General features: G+C 50.9%; 1 protein-coding gene and 1 pseudogene across 1 annotated transcript; both read right to left on the bottom strand.

The window, feature by feature from the left end:
- Positions 1-2,147: 2,147 nt before the first annotated feature.
- Positions 2,148-3,371, bottom strand: LOC120642907. The gene is made up of 2 exons (XM_039919489.1): positions 2,704-3,371; positions 2,148-2,576 (listed from the first exon to the last, which is right to left on the bottom strand). The coding sequence occupies exons 1-2, from the start codon at positions 2,953-2,955 to the stop codon at positions 2,499-2,501; spliced, it is 330 nt and encodes a 109-aa protein (XP_039775423.1). The 5' UTR covers positions 2,956-3,371; the 3' UTR covers positions 2,148-2,498.
- Positions 3,372-5,256: 1,885 nt separating this feature from the next.
- On the bottom strand, positions 5,257-14,521 carry LOC120639946 (annotated as a pseudogene).
- Between the last annotated feature and the right edge of the window lie 1,955 nt (positions 14,522-16,476).

Below are 16,476 nucleotides of genomic sequence, written 5' to 3'. Positions count from 1 at the left end.
GCACGGCGCTTCTCCCATGCCTGCCACCGCCGCACCCCCGGCGTCGACGTCGCCCGGCCCCTCCTGCTGCAAGCCCGGGCGCGGCGCGGAGCGCGATGACGTGGCTGACCACGTCGTGTAGCGCGACGAGGCGCCTCTGCTGGCCGCCGCGCTGCCTCGCCTCGAGTCGCCAAGGGGCGGGCCAAGTCTGATCATGCTCGCCATGTTTGGAGGGGGGCGAAAAAAATTTCACGAAAATTTTTCGCAACTTTCATCACTAATTAAAGGTATTAAATGAAGTCTAATTACAAAAGCACCTCCACAACCATGGTACTATATTTAATGAAGCTTTTGATCTCATGATTGGAGGATGATTAGAGCATGGTTACTGTAGCATTACTATTTCTAATCATGGATTAATTAGGCTCATTAGATTCGGCTCGCAAATTTGCACCTATTTGTGAAAAAGTTTTGCAAATAGACTTCATTTAATACTCCATACATGTAAAATTCTCTTTTCGCGAAATTTTTTTCACCCTAAACCAAACGCTGATGGCGCTGATGCCGCATTTCCCGCAGATTCTTCGATCGAAAACAAGCCATGGCGCTGATGGCGGGATCATCTCTGCACCAAAAGCACACGCCCCCAGGATTGCGGCACGCAGAGCAGCAAGCATCCGTGCATCAGAAGTTCAGAACATATGAAAGATACAGTGATCGACGCCCCTTGGGTCCTTCTGAATTTCTGATACTGGAAAAAAAAAACAGCAATCAACTTTAAAGACAACTATACTACGCCTCTGCATTGTTCGTCGGAGGGAATAGTACTTTTGCATTGGACATGACGCTAGCCGACCACAGAACATACATACGACGATATCCAGTCAAAAACATAAGAATTCTCTCTATGGACTTGTTTAGTTAGCTTGTGTAAAATTTTCGAAATAAATTTTTTCACATTTGAAGTATTAAATATAGACCAATCACAAAATTAATTACAAAACTCATTTGTAAACTGCGAGACCAATTTATTAAGACTAATTAATTCACCATTAGCACATATTTACTGTAGCAATTTATTGTCCAATCACAACTAATTAGATTTAGAAGATTCGTCTCGCAATTTACAGCCAATCCGTAAAAATCAATTTTTTCCATCTATATTTAATACGACATGCCTGTGTCCAAACATTGGTGTGATTGATTTGTAAAGTTTTTGACGGAAAACTTCACAAGGCGTATGTTTGAGCATCCGAGCGACATTGGAGAAGCGATAGCTTATCAAAAGCACTCTCATCATATTATCAGGCCACGAGCCGACGACAAGCGCGAAACCACAAACTAGCAGAAGAAACAAAGTCATACGGAGCGCAATTTTTGGGCAAAACATTACCGACAAAGTAAAGTACCCATAGGTGAACGGATCATCTATCACAGCAGGCTAATCAAAGCATCGCAAAATATCAGCCTAATCACTACCGGAAACCGGCTCTTCGCCGAGTGCTAAGTAGTTTGCCGAGTGCATTTTTTCGGACACTCGGCAAAAAGCTTGTTTGCCGAGTGCTTCACAAAAGACACTCGGCAAAATAAATACACTCGGCAAACTTGTTTGTTTGCCGAGTGCTACTTGTTTGGCACTCGGCAAATAGCTTGTTTGCCGAGTGCTTAGATTCAACACTCAGCAAACAAAATTTTCCCCTTCTCAGGCGGGCGCCCGCGCCTCTCTCTCCTCCCTTTATTTCAAAATCCTCCCACCCTTATCCTCTCCACCGGCGCTCCTCTCCATCTCCACCAGCGCTCCTCTCCCCATCGGCGCATGCCGCATCTGCTCTCCCTGAGTCCCTCTCCCCATTGGCGCTGCGCATGGCTGCCCCTCTCCTCCCCTCTTCGCTCGCCCCTCACTTGCTGTAGTAGGGAGCGGCGGCGGGGCGAGGGGTGGCGGCAGCAGACGGCGGCGCAGCCTGCTGGCGCGAGGAGCGAAGGTGGCGGCCGGCGCGAGCAGCAGCGGGGGCGGGGGTGGCCGGCAGGAGCATGAGCGGGGGCGGCGGCACCCAGCGCCCGGCGCGAGCAGGAGCGGGGGCGGCGGCCGGCGCGCGGCGCGAGCAGGAGCGGTGGTGGCGTCGGCGTCCGGCACGAGCAGGAGCGGGGGCGGCGTCGGCGTCCGGCGGGGACGGCGTCCAGCACGAGCAGCGGCGGTGGCGTTCGGCACGAGGAGCAGCAGCGGCGGTGGTGTTCGGCGCGAGGAGCAGCGGCGGCGGTGGTGGCAGCCGCATCCAACGCGAGGAGCGGCGCCGGCGGCCGGCGGCGCGAGGAACAGTGGCGGCGGCGATGAGTGCTTTTGTTTTTTTTATTTTTTCCGATTTTGTTTGCCAAATGCTAAATAACACACGGCAAACATTTTTTGCCGAGTGCACGAGAAAAGGCACTCGGCAAAGATGGATTCGCCGTCACTTTTTTTTTTGCCGAGTGCTGCTCAGCAACTTTGTGACCACGCACGTCCAGGTACAGACCACGGAGCTTCATGCACGGCCGGAGGCGAGGAAAACATCGGTGAGGACGGTATTGGACTGCAGCGACGCCTTGAGGATCGCCAGGCCCTGCCAGCAACAGTGTTTCACAATTCACCACAAATCGGAGAGTAGAACTAGAAACACAGGAAACCGGAAGAGCGATTGAGCAAATTGAAGGCGATGTGACGCGAGGTCCATCGATCGATGTATCCACCTCGCGGTAGCCGAGCCGCACGGTCTTCTCCTGGAGCGCGGCGAGGTCGGTGACCGCGAAGGCGTTGAGCAGCGTGATGCTGGAGATGGCGGACATGGGCGTGATGGTGAGGTCGTCCAGCACCGTGTACGTCACCACCCCCTGCACGAACCCTCTCACCGCTCCACCGGCGGAGGTGTTCGGCGGCACCCACTGGCCGAAGCCGCCCGATCCGGCTGCCGACGGCGAGACGTACTCGAGCGGCGCCGTCATCTGGCGGTGGCAATTGCCAATTGGGGCAGTCGGCGCCGCCAGCGTCGGTCACGTACCTGGAGCAGCAGTCGCCGCTGTATCCGTATCCGTACCTGCCGCTGTTCTCGCACTTGAAGGACTTCACCCACCCACCGTACGACGATGGCAGCGGCGGCGGCAAGAGGAGGGAGCTGGTGACGGTCATGGCGGGCGAGGCCACGATCGTGGGGCGGAGGAGGTAGCTCTTGTCGGCGCCGGGCAGGATGTAGGAGTCGTCGAGTCTCTCGACGCTGGCGTAGAGGGTGCCGGCGCTGCCGGCCACGGACCCCGGCCCGACCAGCGCCGTCTCCCTTGTAGGGTGGGGATTGCCGGATTGGGGAAGCAAGGCGGGCGTACTAGCAGATGGGATGGAGAGGAACTTGTTTGGACGGACGCGTTGCTGCGCGTATAGCCGTGCCGGCCAGCGAGGAGGCAGAAAGGGCAGAGAACCAGAGAGCAGGTTGATCTTGTGGTGCCGCCCCTGCCTACTAATACAAGTAGGCTGCAGTTTTCTTGATTATCCCAATTTTTGCTAAAGGAAACGAGCAATCACTTTGAAATAGAGAATATGGTTCAGGGAAATAGTAGATTGATTATGAGGAGATCCTGAAATTGGTTTTATAGAAGGCACTAAAATAGGAATATTTGCCTAATCAATCATCGTCTACAAAACCCTAGCTAAAGCACAAGGGCAATGGGTCTGTGCCGCTGCAGCCAAGAGGCCCAAGGGCTTAGCCGAAATACAATTTTCTAACATGCTTTATTCTAAACACAATCCTAGGCGAAATTAACCAAATTGAGTTTTATAATAATTGTTACAGCAGGCGAAGATAGCTTCACACAATCACTCTGCACCCCATTTAAATTGGTTTCGCCCAAAATGCCACGGTACGATTTAATTGGAAAGCCTACAAGCTTCTTATATACTAGTTGCTTTTTTTTTTAAAAAAAGTTAAAGGGCCTTTAGTTTCTTCCCCGCAAGCCCAACCTGAATTCACCACTCACTGGCAATACTTGCAAAGCATTGCATGCTGGGCTACCAGGCCACGAGTGAGGACCAGATTGCAGGTTGGCTAGGACGTGCATTGGTTATAGGTCATCTCATCCGGGTGGGGCATGTTACTGTCTTTCGCGGCAACTATGTACAGAATCGGTGAAGTGTTTTCTGCGCCTAGCACAGAGATTCAGGATCCTGGGCTGGGTATTCTTTTGACTGAGCGTTGCATGAGTGCTTGTGTGCTCATGAAAATCGGAACCGCTGACCAGTAGAAGAACAAAGAGTAGATAGTATTAGCGGCATGTATATAAAAACATAGGTTTGTTGTGCGCGTCGCCAAAAGTGTAAAATTCGTTCTTCTGTGTTCTTAAATCGTAACTGCTGCTGGGCCCTGATTCATTCAAATTTTATAATGGCCAAAAGTGTATATAACTGGTTCTCTTGACTCCGTGGATGTAAGAAATTTTACTGTTGTTAGCTGTGAGCAGAATGAACCTTGACCTAGAGGCGGAGCTCCCCATACGGCAGGGTAGGGCAGCTGCCCCACCTACCGCCGACGGAGAGCCCCAATTCCTCTGCTCTTCCTCTTCTCCTGCATGGCAGAAATTTGTTCTCTGGGAGGGGAACCACCGTTTTCTGCCATGCGTCGCTGCTGCTGGCCATAGCAGGGCGCCACTGGCCCCAGCTGCAGACCAAAGGGCGCCCGCGCCCCTGCAGCTGCCGCCTGCCACTGCCAGCCCGCTGTGGCTGTGCTGCTGTGCTAGTCTGTAGATGTAGATGAGTGCATGGAGGAGGACGGGGTCCAACGTCGGGGTAGGGGGATGGTGGGGTGAATGAGCAGACGAGCGATGCTAACATCCGCCGCAGGCATGGACGTGGGCGAGGTACATTCTAATCTTTTCATGTTATATTGTCATATACAATAATCTATTTAGTTAATTTGATGCAAATGTTTATGGTAACTAAATATTGTTAATATTGTGCCCCACCTAAATTTCATGGCGAGCTCCGCCACTGCCTTGACCTTTGACTTTGTGCATCCGTTTGTAACTGTAACTTGCTTGATTGTCTTGTTGCCTAGAGTTGGGATCTACGGCAGTAAATGTGCGCTTAGCTGGATTTCCTGTCATGTAAACTAGCATACACTTCTTGTTCTGTACTACATGATGGTAGTTTAATGACAGTATCACTGCTAGTATCAAATACTAGTTTGTGATGGGATTCATTTATTGTGCAATCTTTTCTTAAGCTGAACCAGACTGCTAGGTACAAAACTTACGCGTCGATCACCGTTCCAGCAGACGACGCCCGGCGGCGGCAATGATCGGGCTTATGACGACATGCTTCCCTGACACCCAGCTCAAGCTGCCTTCTAGCTAAGACGTCGCCGCCTTGGCTGCTCACCGTCACGCTGAACGTCTTCTTCTCGCCGGCCTTGGTGAACACCAGCGTCCCGGGCGATACGCGCACCGTCAGGGATTTGGGCGCCAGCACCTCCGCCGTGTACGTCACCGCCGCCGGCCCCACGTTCGTCACCGTCCGCCTCACCGTGAACGGCGCCGGCTGCAGCGGCACCGTGATCGCCGGGTAGTTGAGCTCCGCCTCCGGCGTCTTGGGCAGCTTCGCGCAGCTCAGGCTGGAGTCGCGCGCGATCACCGCCAGCGCGGCCTCGCCCAGGAGCGCGCAGATGTAGCCGGCGTAGTCGGCGGCGCCGAGGTCGTACACCAGGCCGGGGTCGGCGGCCCTGGCGGGGTTGACATGGCCGGCGCCGGTCGCGTTCGCGTCGGCGTTCCTGCGCTGCTCGTCCAGGATCGGGCCGCCGCTCCTGTCGACGGCGTCGGAGGTCGTCATGATGGCCGACTTGATGGCCGCCGGCGACCAGCCGGGGTGCGCGCTCTTGACGAGCGCGACGACGCCGCTGATGTGCGGCGCGGACATGGACGTGCCGGACAGGACGTCGAAAGGCCCGGCTCCGAAAAGGGTCTTGGGCGGGTAGGCGGCGAGGATGTTGAGCCCCGGAGCCAGGACGTCCGGCTTGAACACGCCCGGGGTGATGGTGTTTGGACCGCGCGACGAGAACGAGGCCACAGTTGGAGATGGGCGGACGCCGAGCACCGTCGTCCTGTGGCCGATGAACCTGCCGACCGCGGTCGCGGAGCTCGACGACGCGTACTTGGTGACTCTGGCTCCGTCGGCTGCGGTCAGCTGGACCACGTCGGAGCCGTAGTCGTAGAGCACGGTGGTGTACCCGTCAGCCTTGGTGTTGATCAGCAAGACGCCGGCGGCGCCGGCGCCCTTGATGTCACGGAGGATGGACTTCTCCGACGTGTTGTAGGGTAGAAGGTTGTCGACGGCCTCGCAGATCACGATCTTGCCGGCGACGGCGTTGCGTTCCTCGCCACGGTAGATGCAGTTGCGCCGCTCGTCGGAGTAGAGGACGGGAAATAACGTGCTTGAGTTGGTCACCTGCTTGTTAATCGCCTCGCCGGCGACGGCGACGCTGACGCCCTTGTCGTCGAGCTGAACCTCCGCGAGGAGGCTCCGGTCCACCGAGCTTGCAGCGACGGTGATCAGCCACGGAGCGTCGTTGACGACGGACGCCGGCCTGGGGCCGTTATTGCCGGCCGCGCACACCACGGTGATGCCCTTGGCCACCGCGCTGAAGGCGCCGATGGCGATGGGGTCGTGATCGTATCGGAACGTGGCGTTGCCACCAAGGGACAGGGAGATCACGTCCACCCCGTCCTTGATCGCCGCGTCCAACCCGGCCAGCACGGTCGAGTCGGAGCAACCCTTGCCGGTGCACACCTTGTACATGGCGAGGTGCGCGCCGGGGGCGACCCCGGCCGCGGTGCCGGCGGCCATGCCGTCTCTCGAGGCGCCGGCGAAGTTCCCCGCGGCCGTGGACGAGGTGTGCGTCCCGTGCCCGAAGTCGTCCCTGGCGTCGTCCCCGACAAGGGACCTGACGCCGATGAGCTTGCTGTTGCATTGGGACGTGGAGCCGGCGCAGGGTGCCCTTCCACTTGGCCGGCGGCGGCGCGACGCCGTGGTCGGCGAAGGAAGGGTGCGCCCCGTAGATGCCGGCGTCGAGGAGGCCGACAATGGCGCCCTTCCCGTACCCGGCGCCGTCCCTCCAGAACCCGGGGCCCTGCCTGAGCCCGAGAAACTCCGGCGTGTGCGTGGTCATGAGCTGGAGCGTGCGGTCAGGGAACGAGCGCACGAACCCCGGCTTCTTGGCCACCGCGTCGAGCTCGGCATCGGTGAGCCTTGCCGCGAAACCGCTGAACGCCTCGGTGTAGGAATGCACGAGGCGCGGCTTGCCGGAGTCGGTGAGGGAGGTGGGCAGGAAGGACTCGTGCCACAGCCGGTGGGTGAATTCGTCAGCAGCTGCTCCGGCCTCCGGCGGTGGCCGGACGAGCACAATGCGCGTAGGATAGGCCGAAGTATTATCCTGCAGCAGGTGGGGGTTCCCCCCGGTTTGACATAGCACATCGCAGGCGCAGGGGAGAGGGCGGCGGCGGCGAGCAATGTCAGCAAGGCATGCGCAAAGGATGCCATTGGGTTTGTGTGATGTTTGTAGCTACAAGGAGACAGAGGTAGGTGCTTTTTATGTTCACTAGAACGTTTGGTGCGCTTTGCACGCCCTATCATGATCCTAATGTTAGATATAAAGTATCTATAACGAAATAATATCATATCCTAAAACTATGGCAATACAGCCTCCAAAGTTCTATAGCCATATGTTACATATCTATATCTTATAACCAATTCGTAGCAATCAAACAATTTAGCTATACTGATCCAAATAAGAAGAATAGTGAATCAAATTGTTTTATAGCCATGAGCTTAACAAAAGCATGTATCACTCTAGTTTTTTAAGATCATCGGACTTCAACCAGCAGATAACCAGACACATAAAAGGTTGGTTGCAACTGGTGCAGAGAAAATAAATGTGACCTTCAGCAGATGATCAAATCCACAAAAAGGCTAGCCACAAATTCTATGGGCAAATTGGATAAGACACCTCCCCCTCTAGCTACGCATCCCTGCTTGTGCTTAAAGAAAAAAGAAACTATATGAATATGTGTACAAACCAATTAATAAAGACGATGCAAGAAATACCTAGTTTTGTTATCACTATCATCAGCTCCGCCACCATCTTGATCAGTTAATAGCTTCCTGATGGTTTTTTTTCTAGAAGCTGGAGAAGATCCTGACGGTGGGATGGACAAGACCTAGAAGTACATATATAAGTTTAAGTTCTATTTCTATTACACAATCTAACTTGCTGGTCAGGGGAATAAGTATGTGCAATTTGTTTTTAAGAATAACAAATGCATTATAAATATCAAGTTAATTAGGAATGTACATTATACTCTCCGTGGAAGCGAATATTCTTTAATTTAATGGCATTATACTTTCAGTGGTAGGCGATGTTCCCGTCTACAGTAAAGCATCTGTAGTGGCTTCGCCAATTTTGAGGATTTGCCGTCTTAATCTTTGAAGATGCTCATAGGGATGGGATTTGCGTACGTGTGTTCATAGAGGTGAGTGTACGCGTGCGTTGTGAGTGTATGAGTTGTGCGGATGGGCCTCTAGCCCAGTGGTAACTCCCGAGGATGGGAGCTCGCCAGCGGGGGGGTTCGAGCCCCTGTATTGCACCTGGGTACTGAGGTGTGCGTGTGTGTGCTGGTGTGCATGCATGTGTGTGGCGGTGTGCGTAAGCCTCGGTACGACGCGTCCTGAGGCATTCTCGTCTGTACTGAGTCCGAGCGTGGGCGCCAAAAAATCTTACATGACTCCCCAATGCTCCTTGGTACTTAAAAAAATAAGAAGTGTTGTTCTATGTAACCTAAAAAAAGTTAGTAGACATGTGTAGTATCTAACTTGAACCAGATACATATGACAACGTGCGCATGTCATCTGTGGTGAGCAGCTACAGGGCTAAGCGAGGGGCCTAGCCGCCGGATCACGAGTCCCGTGAAGCGCAACACACCAGTTCCGCCAACTGAGCGTAGCTTGTGGTGCAACTTGCTGATCCGGGCTCATGTCGTAGACTTGACACGGATGCTCACATTTTTAAAAGTTATTCCTATATTAGCCGGCGCTATTCTTTCAGTGGTAGGCGACGTGCTAGCAAGGCATCTGTGGTGACTTTATTAATCTCAAAATCTGCCGACTCAGTCTTTCGGATATGCTTGGTCGGGTTGCCAATGTATATTCATGCTCATAGTGCCCGTTTACTGGCGTTTATGTTTCGAAAAAATGTACACCAGTTTTACACAGCGGACCGTCTCATTGCTTATGAGCAGGACATCACCATGTACCCTAGTCTCAAGGACTCTCCTACGGTTCTTGCAATAAATAAAATATGTATTTTTTAATGGGAGTGTGCTATTCTTATTGGCTGCAGTCTTTCAGTCTTGGGTAGTAGTTGCAGCGCTGGGAGCCGCGGACCTCGCATGAGGCGTGGCGCCACGCGTTGCGTGAATTGCGGTGAGAGCTCCGAAGGGGAGTATCTTTTAAGAAACCCGATACACCGTGATAGTGTTGTGCTGTTCTTGGTGGTCAACTGTGAACGTACCCGGATGTTAAGCAGCAAAGGAAGATATAACTTGCTGCTTAATTTGGATGAGGATTTGATAGCATGCATTCAAGAGTAGCCAACAAGATTTCGATGGTATGCTTTCATGGTAAGGCTGGCGTGAGACAGCTTGCTTAGATCAGGCCAACGTTGAAACTGCGGACATGGGCTTTCAAGCTGTAAGCTCAAGTGACATCAGCCGGCAACGAGTCCACCTCCCGTTGACCGGCAGTCAGCCACCGCGAACGGCTAGTTGCTGGGCCAGGATAATGTATAGTATTGTTTTTTTAAGCCCAGGAACGGACAGACATGCTTGTAAGCTGGTTGGTTGGTTCCCCTAAAAAAAGCTGGTTGGTTGTCATTCTGCCAACGAGCTGCCGGTCATGTCGGGATCCAAATTTTAAGAATGATTGACATTTAAGAAATTCCATCATAAGCATCATTAGCGCATAATAGAACATCATGTGCATGCGTAATGTTTGAGTGCTTGCTTGTGAAGGAAGTTCAAATTGTGCTATGCAAATATGCCTCCAAATAAATTATTGAAATAATATACTTAAAAGATGAATTTATAATATTTTCCATTATTTTTTCGATAATCAAGCTGAAGCCTAAAATTCTTGAAAACTTCAAAACTTATGTTTTGTTCTCTTTTCTTGGTCACTGACTTTTTAATACAATAATGGGATACTGGAAATAAAGCACCAATGTTCCTAAAACAAACTCACTGCTAGTTTATATAGAAAATTCCCTAAAAATAGTTGCCTCAAATTCTAGTCCAACTGTGAAAAAGAAATAAGATTGCAGTCTAAGCATGAACATCCTAGCTGCATTGTGATCATCCTGAGCATGCACTGAGTGTCTCAATGAGCAACATCTATGCTATGAAGGCATGACATTGGCCAACACCTGCGCATCTCTATGCTAGCACAGTCAAAACTCTTAAGCGCTATAGTTAACATGTATAGAACCCAGCATACCCAGAGGCACCCGATCTGCTCTTGTAGCAAGCGGCCAAGTGCATTAGTTCTGATACATGTAGTGTCAACCACTGATTTATATATTCTTACCCTCATAAACAAATAAAACAATCCAGGGAACTCAAACATTAAAATTGCAGAGCATCTATTTTATGACTGTAATCTGCCAAAAATTTGAATTAAATTAAAACTTGTACAACCTAAAAAAAAAGAAATAATGCAGAGTGTCTACAATATATAAGTTGCCAATCTAAACCAATGAGATGAGATAAATAATTCAATATAACTACATTCCTTCAAAACTAAACCGAGGTTTATCATTATATAAAGGCATCACCTTGGTCGCAAGCTCCTGTTGCGACCAAGGTGATGCCTTTATATAATGAATCTTTTGTTATCTCGTAGCTATGTTCATAATATCAAACATTATCTCTTTAGATTCAACTCATTATTGGAAGATATATGAGTAAACTAAGAAAAGGGAAGGCAATTTACTAAATTCTAGCAAAACCAGTACTAGAAAATGTGAACCAAATGTACTTTATTAGGCCAGTCTCAGTAGAAGTTTCATGAGCACAGTTACCTAGACTGAGAACTAGATAATTTTGCCAGATAAGTTTCATCACCATGAAACTCTCATCACATTCTATGAAACTTCATCATTCTCTCTGCTTGCCATGTCAGCAAAATTGATGTTTAATGTCATGAAACCTTCGTGAAATTGGCCTTAGAACAATCATCAAGAAAGAATCGCATTAACCTAGCACACATACAAATCGTTCCAGTTCTGTTGAGAAGAATAATCTTCAATAAAAAATTCATTGTTCTTCTTAATGCATTCTGTGATCAACAGAGTAACAAAAATAACTGAATACGTAAAATTTGGGTGATTGAACAAACCTCAGTTGCAATCAGGTGGTGGCTTGCTTAGAACGAAGAATGAATTAGTATTGTTGATAAATGTTATCTTCACACTTGGCATGATATTCGAACAACTTTGCTAAATGGTTAAATAGGTTTGGTCTGCACATAGAAGAGGATAAGCATGCTTGGTACTGGGTTGCAATAGGATGGAGCGGAGCACGTACTGCCGCTCGATCCCGCCGCCACTGATGGACTCCAGTAGCCTGCATCCTTGACGCGGCGGCCGCCAGTTTCCCGCGGTCGCGCGGCGCACGTGCACCATGCCTGAGGTCTCCCCGCGCTTGTAGCTTGTAGCCTTGTAGGCTGCGTGCAGGAGGCGTGCGCGGCGCGGCTTGCGACCCCGATGAGCAGCTCTCCTCCACGACTTCCCACGTCTTCACCCGGTGCCCACTCCTCGGCCCGCGATCCGCAGGCCACGCACTCGATTGGGGAAGTGGAGGCCGGACGAGCGTGCGGGCGGCCCTCGCCTCCCGCTGCAGCTGCTACTCGGACACAGGCATCGCGCCCGGTAGTTTCCTCGCCCCATCGAGCTCCGTCCACGAGCTCAAGGAAGCCCAAGCGCGGGCCGAGGACGCGCTACGCGCCATCGACAGGTGCCGCAGCGACATGAGCGCCGCCAAAGCTGCTGCTGGGCCATCCGGGCGTTCCTGGGCATCGAGGCCGAGCGCAGCCTCTGCAGCGCGCCTCGGCGGTGGCGTGGTTGAGGGCAGCGGCGCGGTGGCTCTCTCAGATGAGCTAGGTTGAAGAAATTACGGAGGTACGGCGCGGCATCGACGGATGGAGAAATCTAGAGCAGGTTGATGGCTACAGCCTGCAGGCTTGATTTTGAACAGCTCGATGACGACGGCTGCGCAGTACCTCTCGCCGGCCAAGTCCGACGAGCAGAAGGCGCGGTGGCGTGAACCGTTCCGTTCGTCTATCCCAGTTCCCAATGCGCAAGAGGAAATGAACAGCCGCTTGATTTTGAACATGGTCCTAATCTCTACTCCTAAAAAGTCTGGATGGGGACTCACTACCGGAAACTCGTAGTTCCCGTGTGCCAAATGAACAGCCGCTTGATTTTGAACATGGTCCTAATCTCTACTCCTAAAAAGTCTGGATGGGGACTCACTACCGGAAACTCGTAGTTCCCGTGTGCCAGAACCTTTGCCGTGTGCACTATCTCGGGCACACGGCAAAGAGCATATTTGCCGTGTGCCACGAAAGGGACACACGACAAATTTAATGGCACACGGCAAATGTCATGTTTGCCGTGTGCCACGAAGAAAACACATGGCAAAGCAGTGGACACACGGCAGTGCTGGATATTTGCCGTGTGCCATAATTTACAACACGGCAAAAGAAAACACGCGGCAAAATGTCTTCTTTGCCGTGTGCTACGAAGGACACACGGCAAAATATGCTCTTTGCCGTGTGTTTATTTCTGGCACACGGCAAATTTGTTAAAAAAATTCATTCTGCATTTGTAACTTTTTTGCTTATCTTTATATTGTATGTGGGACTTTATACTAGGTTTTGGTATTTTCTCGGTCATTTTGCTATATTTAACATTTTTATTTGATGTAAAGGAATATTAGAGAATAAGTGAATTTTGAACCGCAATAATTCTAAATAAAGTAATAATGAAGCAAATAAATGATGTTAACATCATGAAGTCCCATGTGAGCCCTTATCTAAAAAATGGATGCAAAATTTGAAGAATTTGCTCATGAGCCATGCCATGAACCATGTGGCCCAACCGTTTTAAAATTCTATAAAAGGGAAACTTACTCTGAAAAATATAATATTTGTTATGCTATCATGATTTCATAAGTGGAGGCTATGGTAAAAATTTGAAAATATTTAGCACAAGTTTGCACCTATACTCCTTATGAACCGAAGTATCTTCTAAGAAGATGTATAGAGTCCAGAAGGAGATGTTGAGATTTCTAATAAAAGTGACAGTCAAATTGGGTGTTCATTTCAAAAAATTTTGTACATGCAATAGACACCTTAGAATCTTTCATGCCAAAGTTTCATAATTTTTCAGATTAATTTGTTTTTTTATATTTTTTCCAACTAGACAATAACATGTGATATACATTAAAATGGAGGTGTAACATCATGAAATAATGATTTTTTCAGTACAATCATTAAACAGAGAAGGCTGAGTGATATTTTGTGTGATATTTATAGTGTATTCAACAAAATTTAGTTGAACACATGTAATGGTGATTTAGTTGGTATAAATCGGAACATGCATGGAATAGTACATTAAATCCGCATGCAATTATGAAGCAAGAAAGTAATTATTCTTACATGAAATGAAGGATACATTTTTTGAAGTATTACTTATTCGCTACACTAATTAATACTCTAGTTAAACAATTTTTTTTTGCATGTGATAATGTTTTGGCTGGGGAAATGTTTGCCGTGTGCCAAACCTTGGGGCACACGGCAAAGATACTCCTATGCCGTGTGCGGGATCCGGGCACACGGCAAAGCCCCTCACCCTTATCGCCTTTGTAACGGGCGGCTCACACACGCCACACACACTCAGCTCACACACTCATGCCACACACACCGCCCGCACGCCGCCGGCCGCACGCTCGCACGCCTGCACGCGGCTGCCCGCACGCCACCGGCCGGTCCCACACACACGCACACGCTGCCCGCACCCCGCCGCCGCGCCCACGGTTGCCCGCGCCCACGCCAGACACGGACGCCACGCGGGCTCGCCACCTTGCCGCCCGCACTCGACCCACCATCGCCGGCGCTCGTGGGACACCGACGCCGACTCCCTTGCTGACGCTCGCGGGACACCGGCGCTCGCGGGACAGCCTCGCCGACGCCCGTGCACGCCGACGCCCTCGCCCGCCGGGTCTTCACGTCGATGCCGCTCTCCCAATAGGCCGCGAGCTCGCCACGCCGCCGCCCGCGCTCGCCATGCCGTGGCCACGTAGGGCGCGCCCAGGGTGTGAGGTTGCCGCGGCCACGCACGCCGCTCGCCGCACCCACGCAGGCCGCGCCCACGCGCGCCGCGGCCTGGCTCGCCGCGCCCACTGCCAGGCTCGCCGCGTCCATGGTCGCCGGTCGCCGTGGCCACACAGGCTCGCCTCTGGCCTCGCCCATGGACGCCTTGGGCCCGCTCGCCGCGCCCACGCTCTCCGCCGGCCGCGCCCATGCTCGCCACGCCCACGCTCGCCGTTGGCCGCGCTCACGCTCGCCGCTCGCCGCGCCCAGGCTCGCCGCGCCCACGCTCGTCGCCGACGTCCACTACTTCACGACCAACCGCTTCGCCCGCCATCGAGCCCTAGGTGAGCACGTGCAAAAGACCCTGCCTCCGTCTAATGTTCATAGTAGATTACATAACCTCGTTGCCCGTGATGATATAAATTCTTACCTAGATTTGGTCTGGGTAACATATGATGATCTTGTGCTTGTGGTTATATTTCTCATGATTGTCATCAAACCATGTGACACAACCATGCCCAAAGCAACTCTCGTTTGTGTTGATATTTGTGTTGATATGATGGTTGGGCTGGATGTGTCACATGATTCCATGTATATCATGAACTTTTTTTGAGATGATTTCTTATGCTGCAAGTTCAAGATCAAATGAAACGAAACATATCTGAGGTATACAATAGTAGTTCAATACTTTTTTATTGAGATGACCAATAGTAACAAATCATTGATTATAATTTCACACATGTTATTTTCTTTTTGCAGGACCGAGCACCACCACCTAGTTCCCGTCGCCGGCCTCCACCACCGGACCACTTGTGCCACCCACCTCAGTTTGCAGGACGTATAGCAAGGTGAGGCATACAAGAGTAGTCCGCTTTTCGTACCGCATGTTTGTATATCACGTAACCTAGTTAGGCGTCTCCTGTTCGAAATAGATACGGATGGAAATATGCAGAACTTTGCATATGTACGACCGTATCTATTTCAAATTGTCCACGTTTTTTGGACAGCCTGAGGATGCGTAGATGGAGTTAGTTTCCATGGTCTACTCACATTCGAGACAGAGTATCGGCATCATTTCCCCGTTGTTCTCCGGATACACAATCTCCTTTCCGGGACGTGTATTTGGAGAACAGTGGAGAAATGCTGCCAAAATTCTGTCCCAGATCGGAGTAGAGCATGTAAATCAACTCAAGCTACGCATCTTCGGGTGGGATTAGGACCTATCTTAACCTAGTAGAAAGTTTGGACATCGTGTAGATGCAAAAATTATCTTGTATATTATATTACTCGTTGATATGATAGAGTATGGACGACTGTGCGTGGATGTACTCTGGTTGGAAACAAGGGGGACTTGACCTTGGAATGGATTTAGAAGACCGAGGCTTTCTTGGATCGAGCATTTTCAAAGGTTAAAGGAGGCTCATGCACTTGGTGTCCCTGCACCAAATGTGGAAACACGCGTCGACAGACACGGGACGACATGACACAACATCTTTGCAATTATGGATTTACGAGAGACTATACCCGGTGGACCTACCATGGTGAAGCCAATCGTATGAGAAACGATGTCGTTAGGCAATGCATTGAAGATCATGATGCTGATGCCGGGGTAGGAGATATGTTAGATGACTTTCATGAAGCACACTTTGAGGGAGAATGTAGGGAGGAGGAGCCAGAGCCAACCGCGAAGGCGTTCTATGACATGTTGACTGTAGAACAAGAACCCATTCATGGGCATACCAAGGTTTCACAACTAGATGCCATTGCCTGTCTGATGGCCGTGAAGTCCCAGTTTACCCTGAGTCGAGATGCATTTGATGTTATGTTGATAGTTATTGGCACTCTACTTCCGGAAGGTCACATTCTTCCAAAGAGCATGTATGAGGCATAGAAAATCCTTCGTGCATTGAAGATGCCGTATGAGCAGATACATGCATGTCCCAGGGGATGCATCTTGTTTAGGAAAGAGCATGCGGAAGCAAAGTACTGTCCAAAGTGTGAATCCTCTAGGTTTGTAGAGGTAGAGACTAGTGATGGTCAGAAGAGACAGCTCGCAGTCCCCGTTG

The sequence above is a fragment of the Panicum virgatum genome, chromosome 7K (assembly GCF_016808335.1).
Source record: "Panicum virgatum strain AP13 chromosome 7K, P.virgatum_v5, whole genome shotgun sequence".
NCBI lineage: Eukaryota > Viridiplantae > Streptophyta > Magnoliopsida > Poales > Poaceae > Panicum > Panicum virgatum.
Note: the sequence above shows the minus strand (reverse complement) of the source record. Positions and strands in the feature narration are given on the sequence as shown.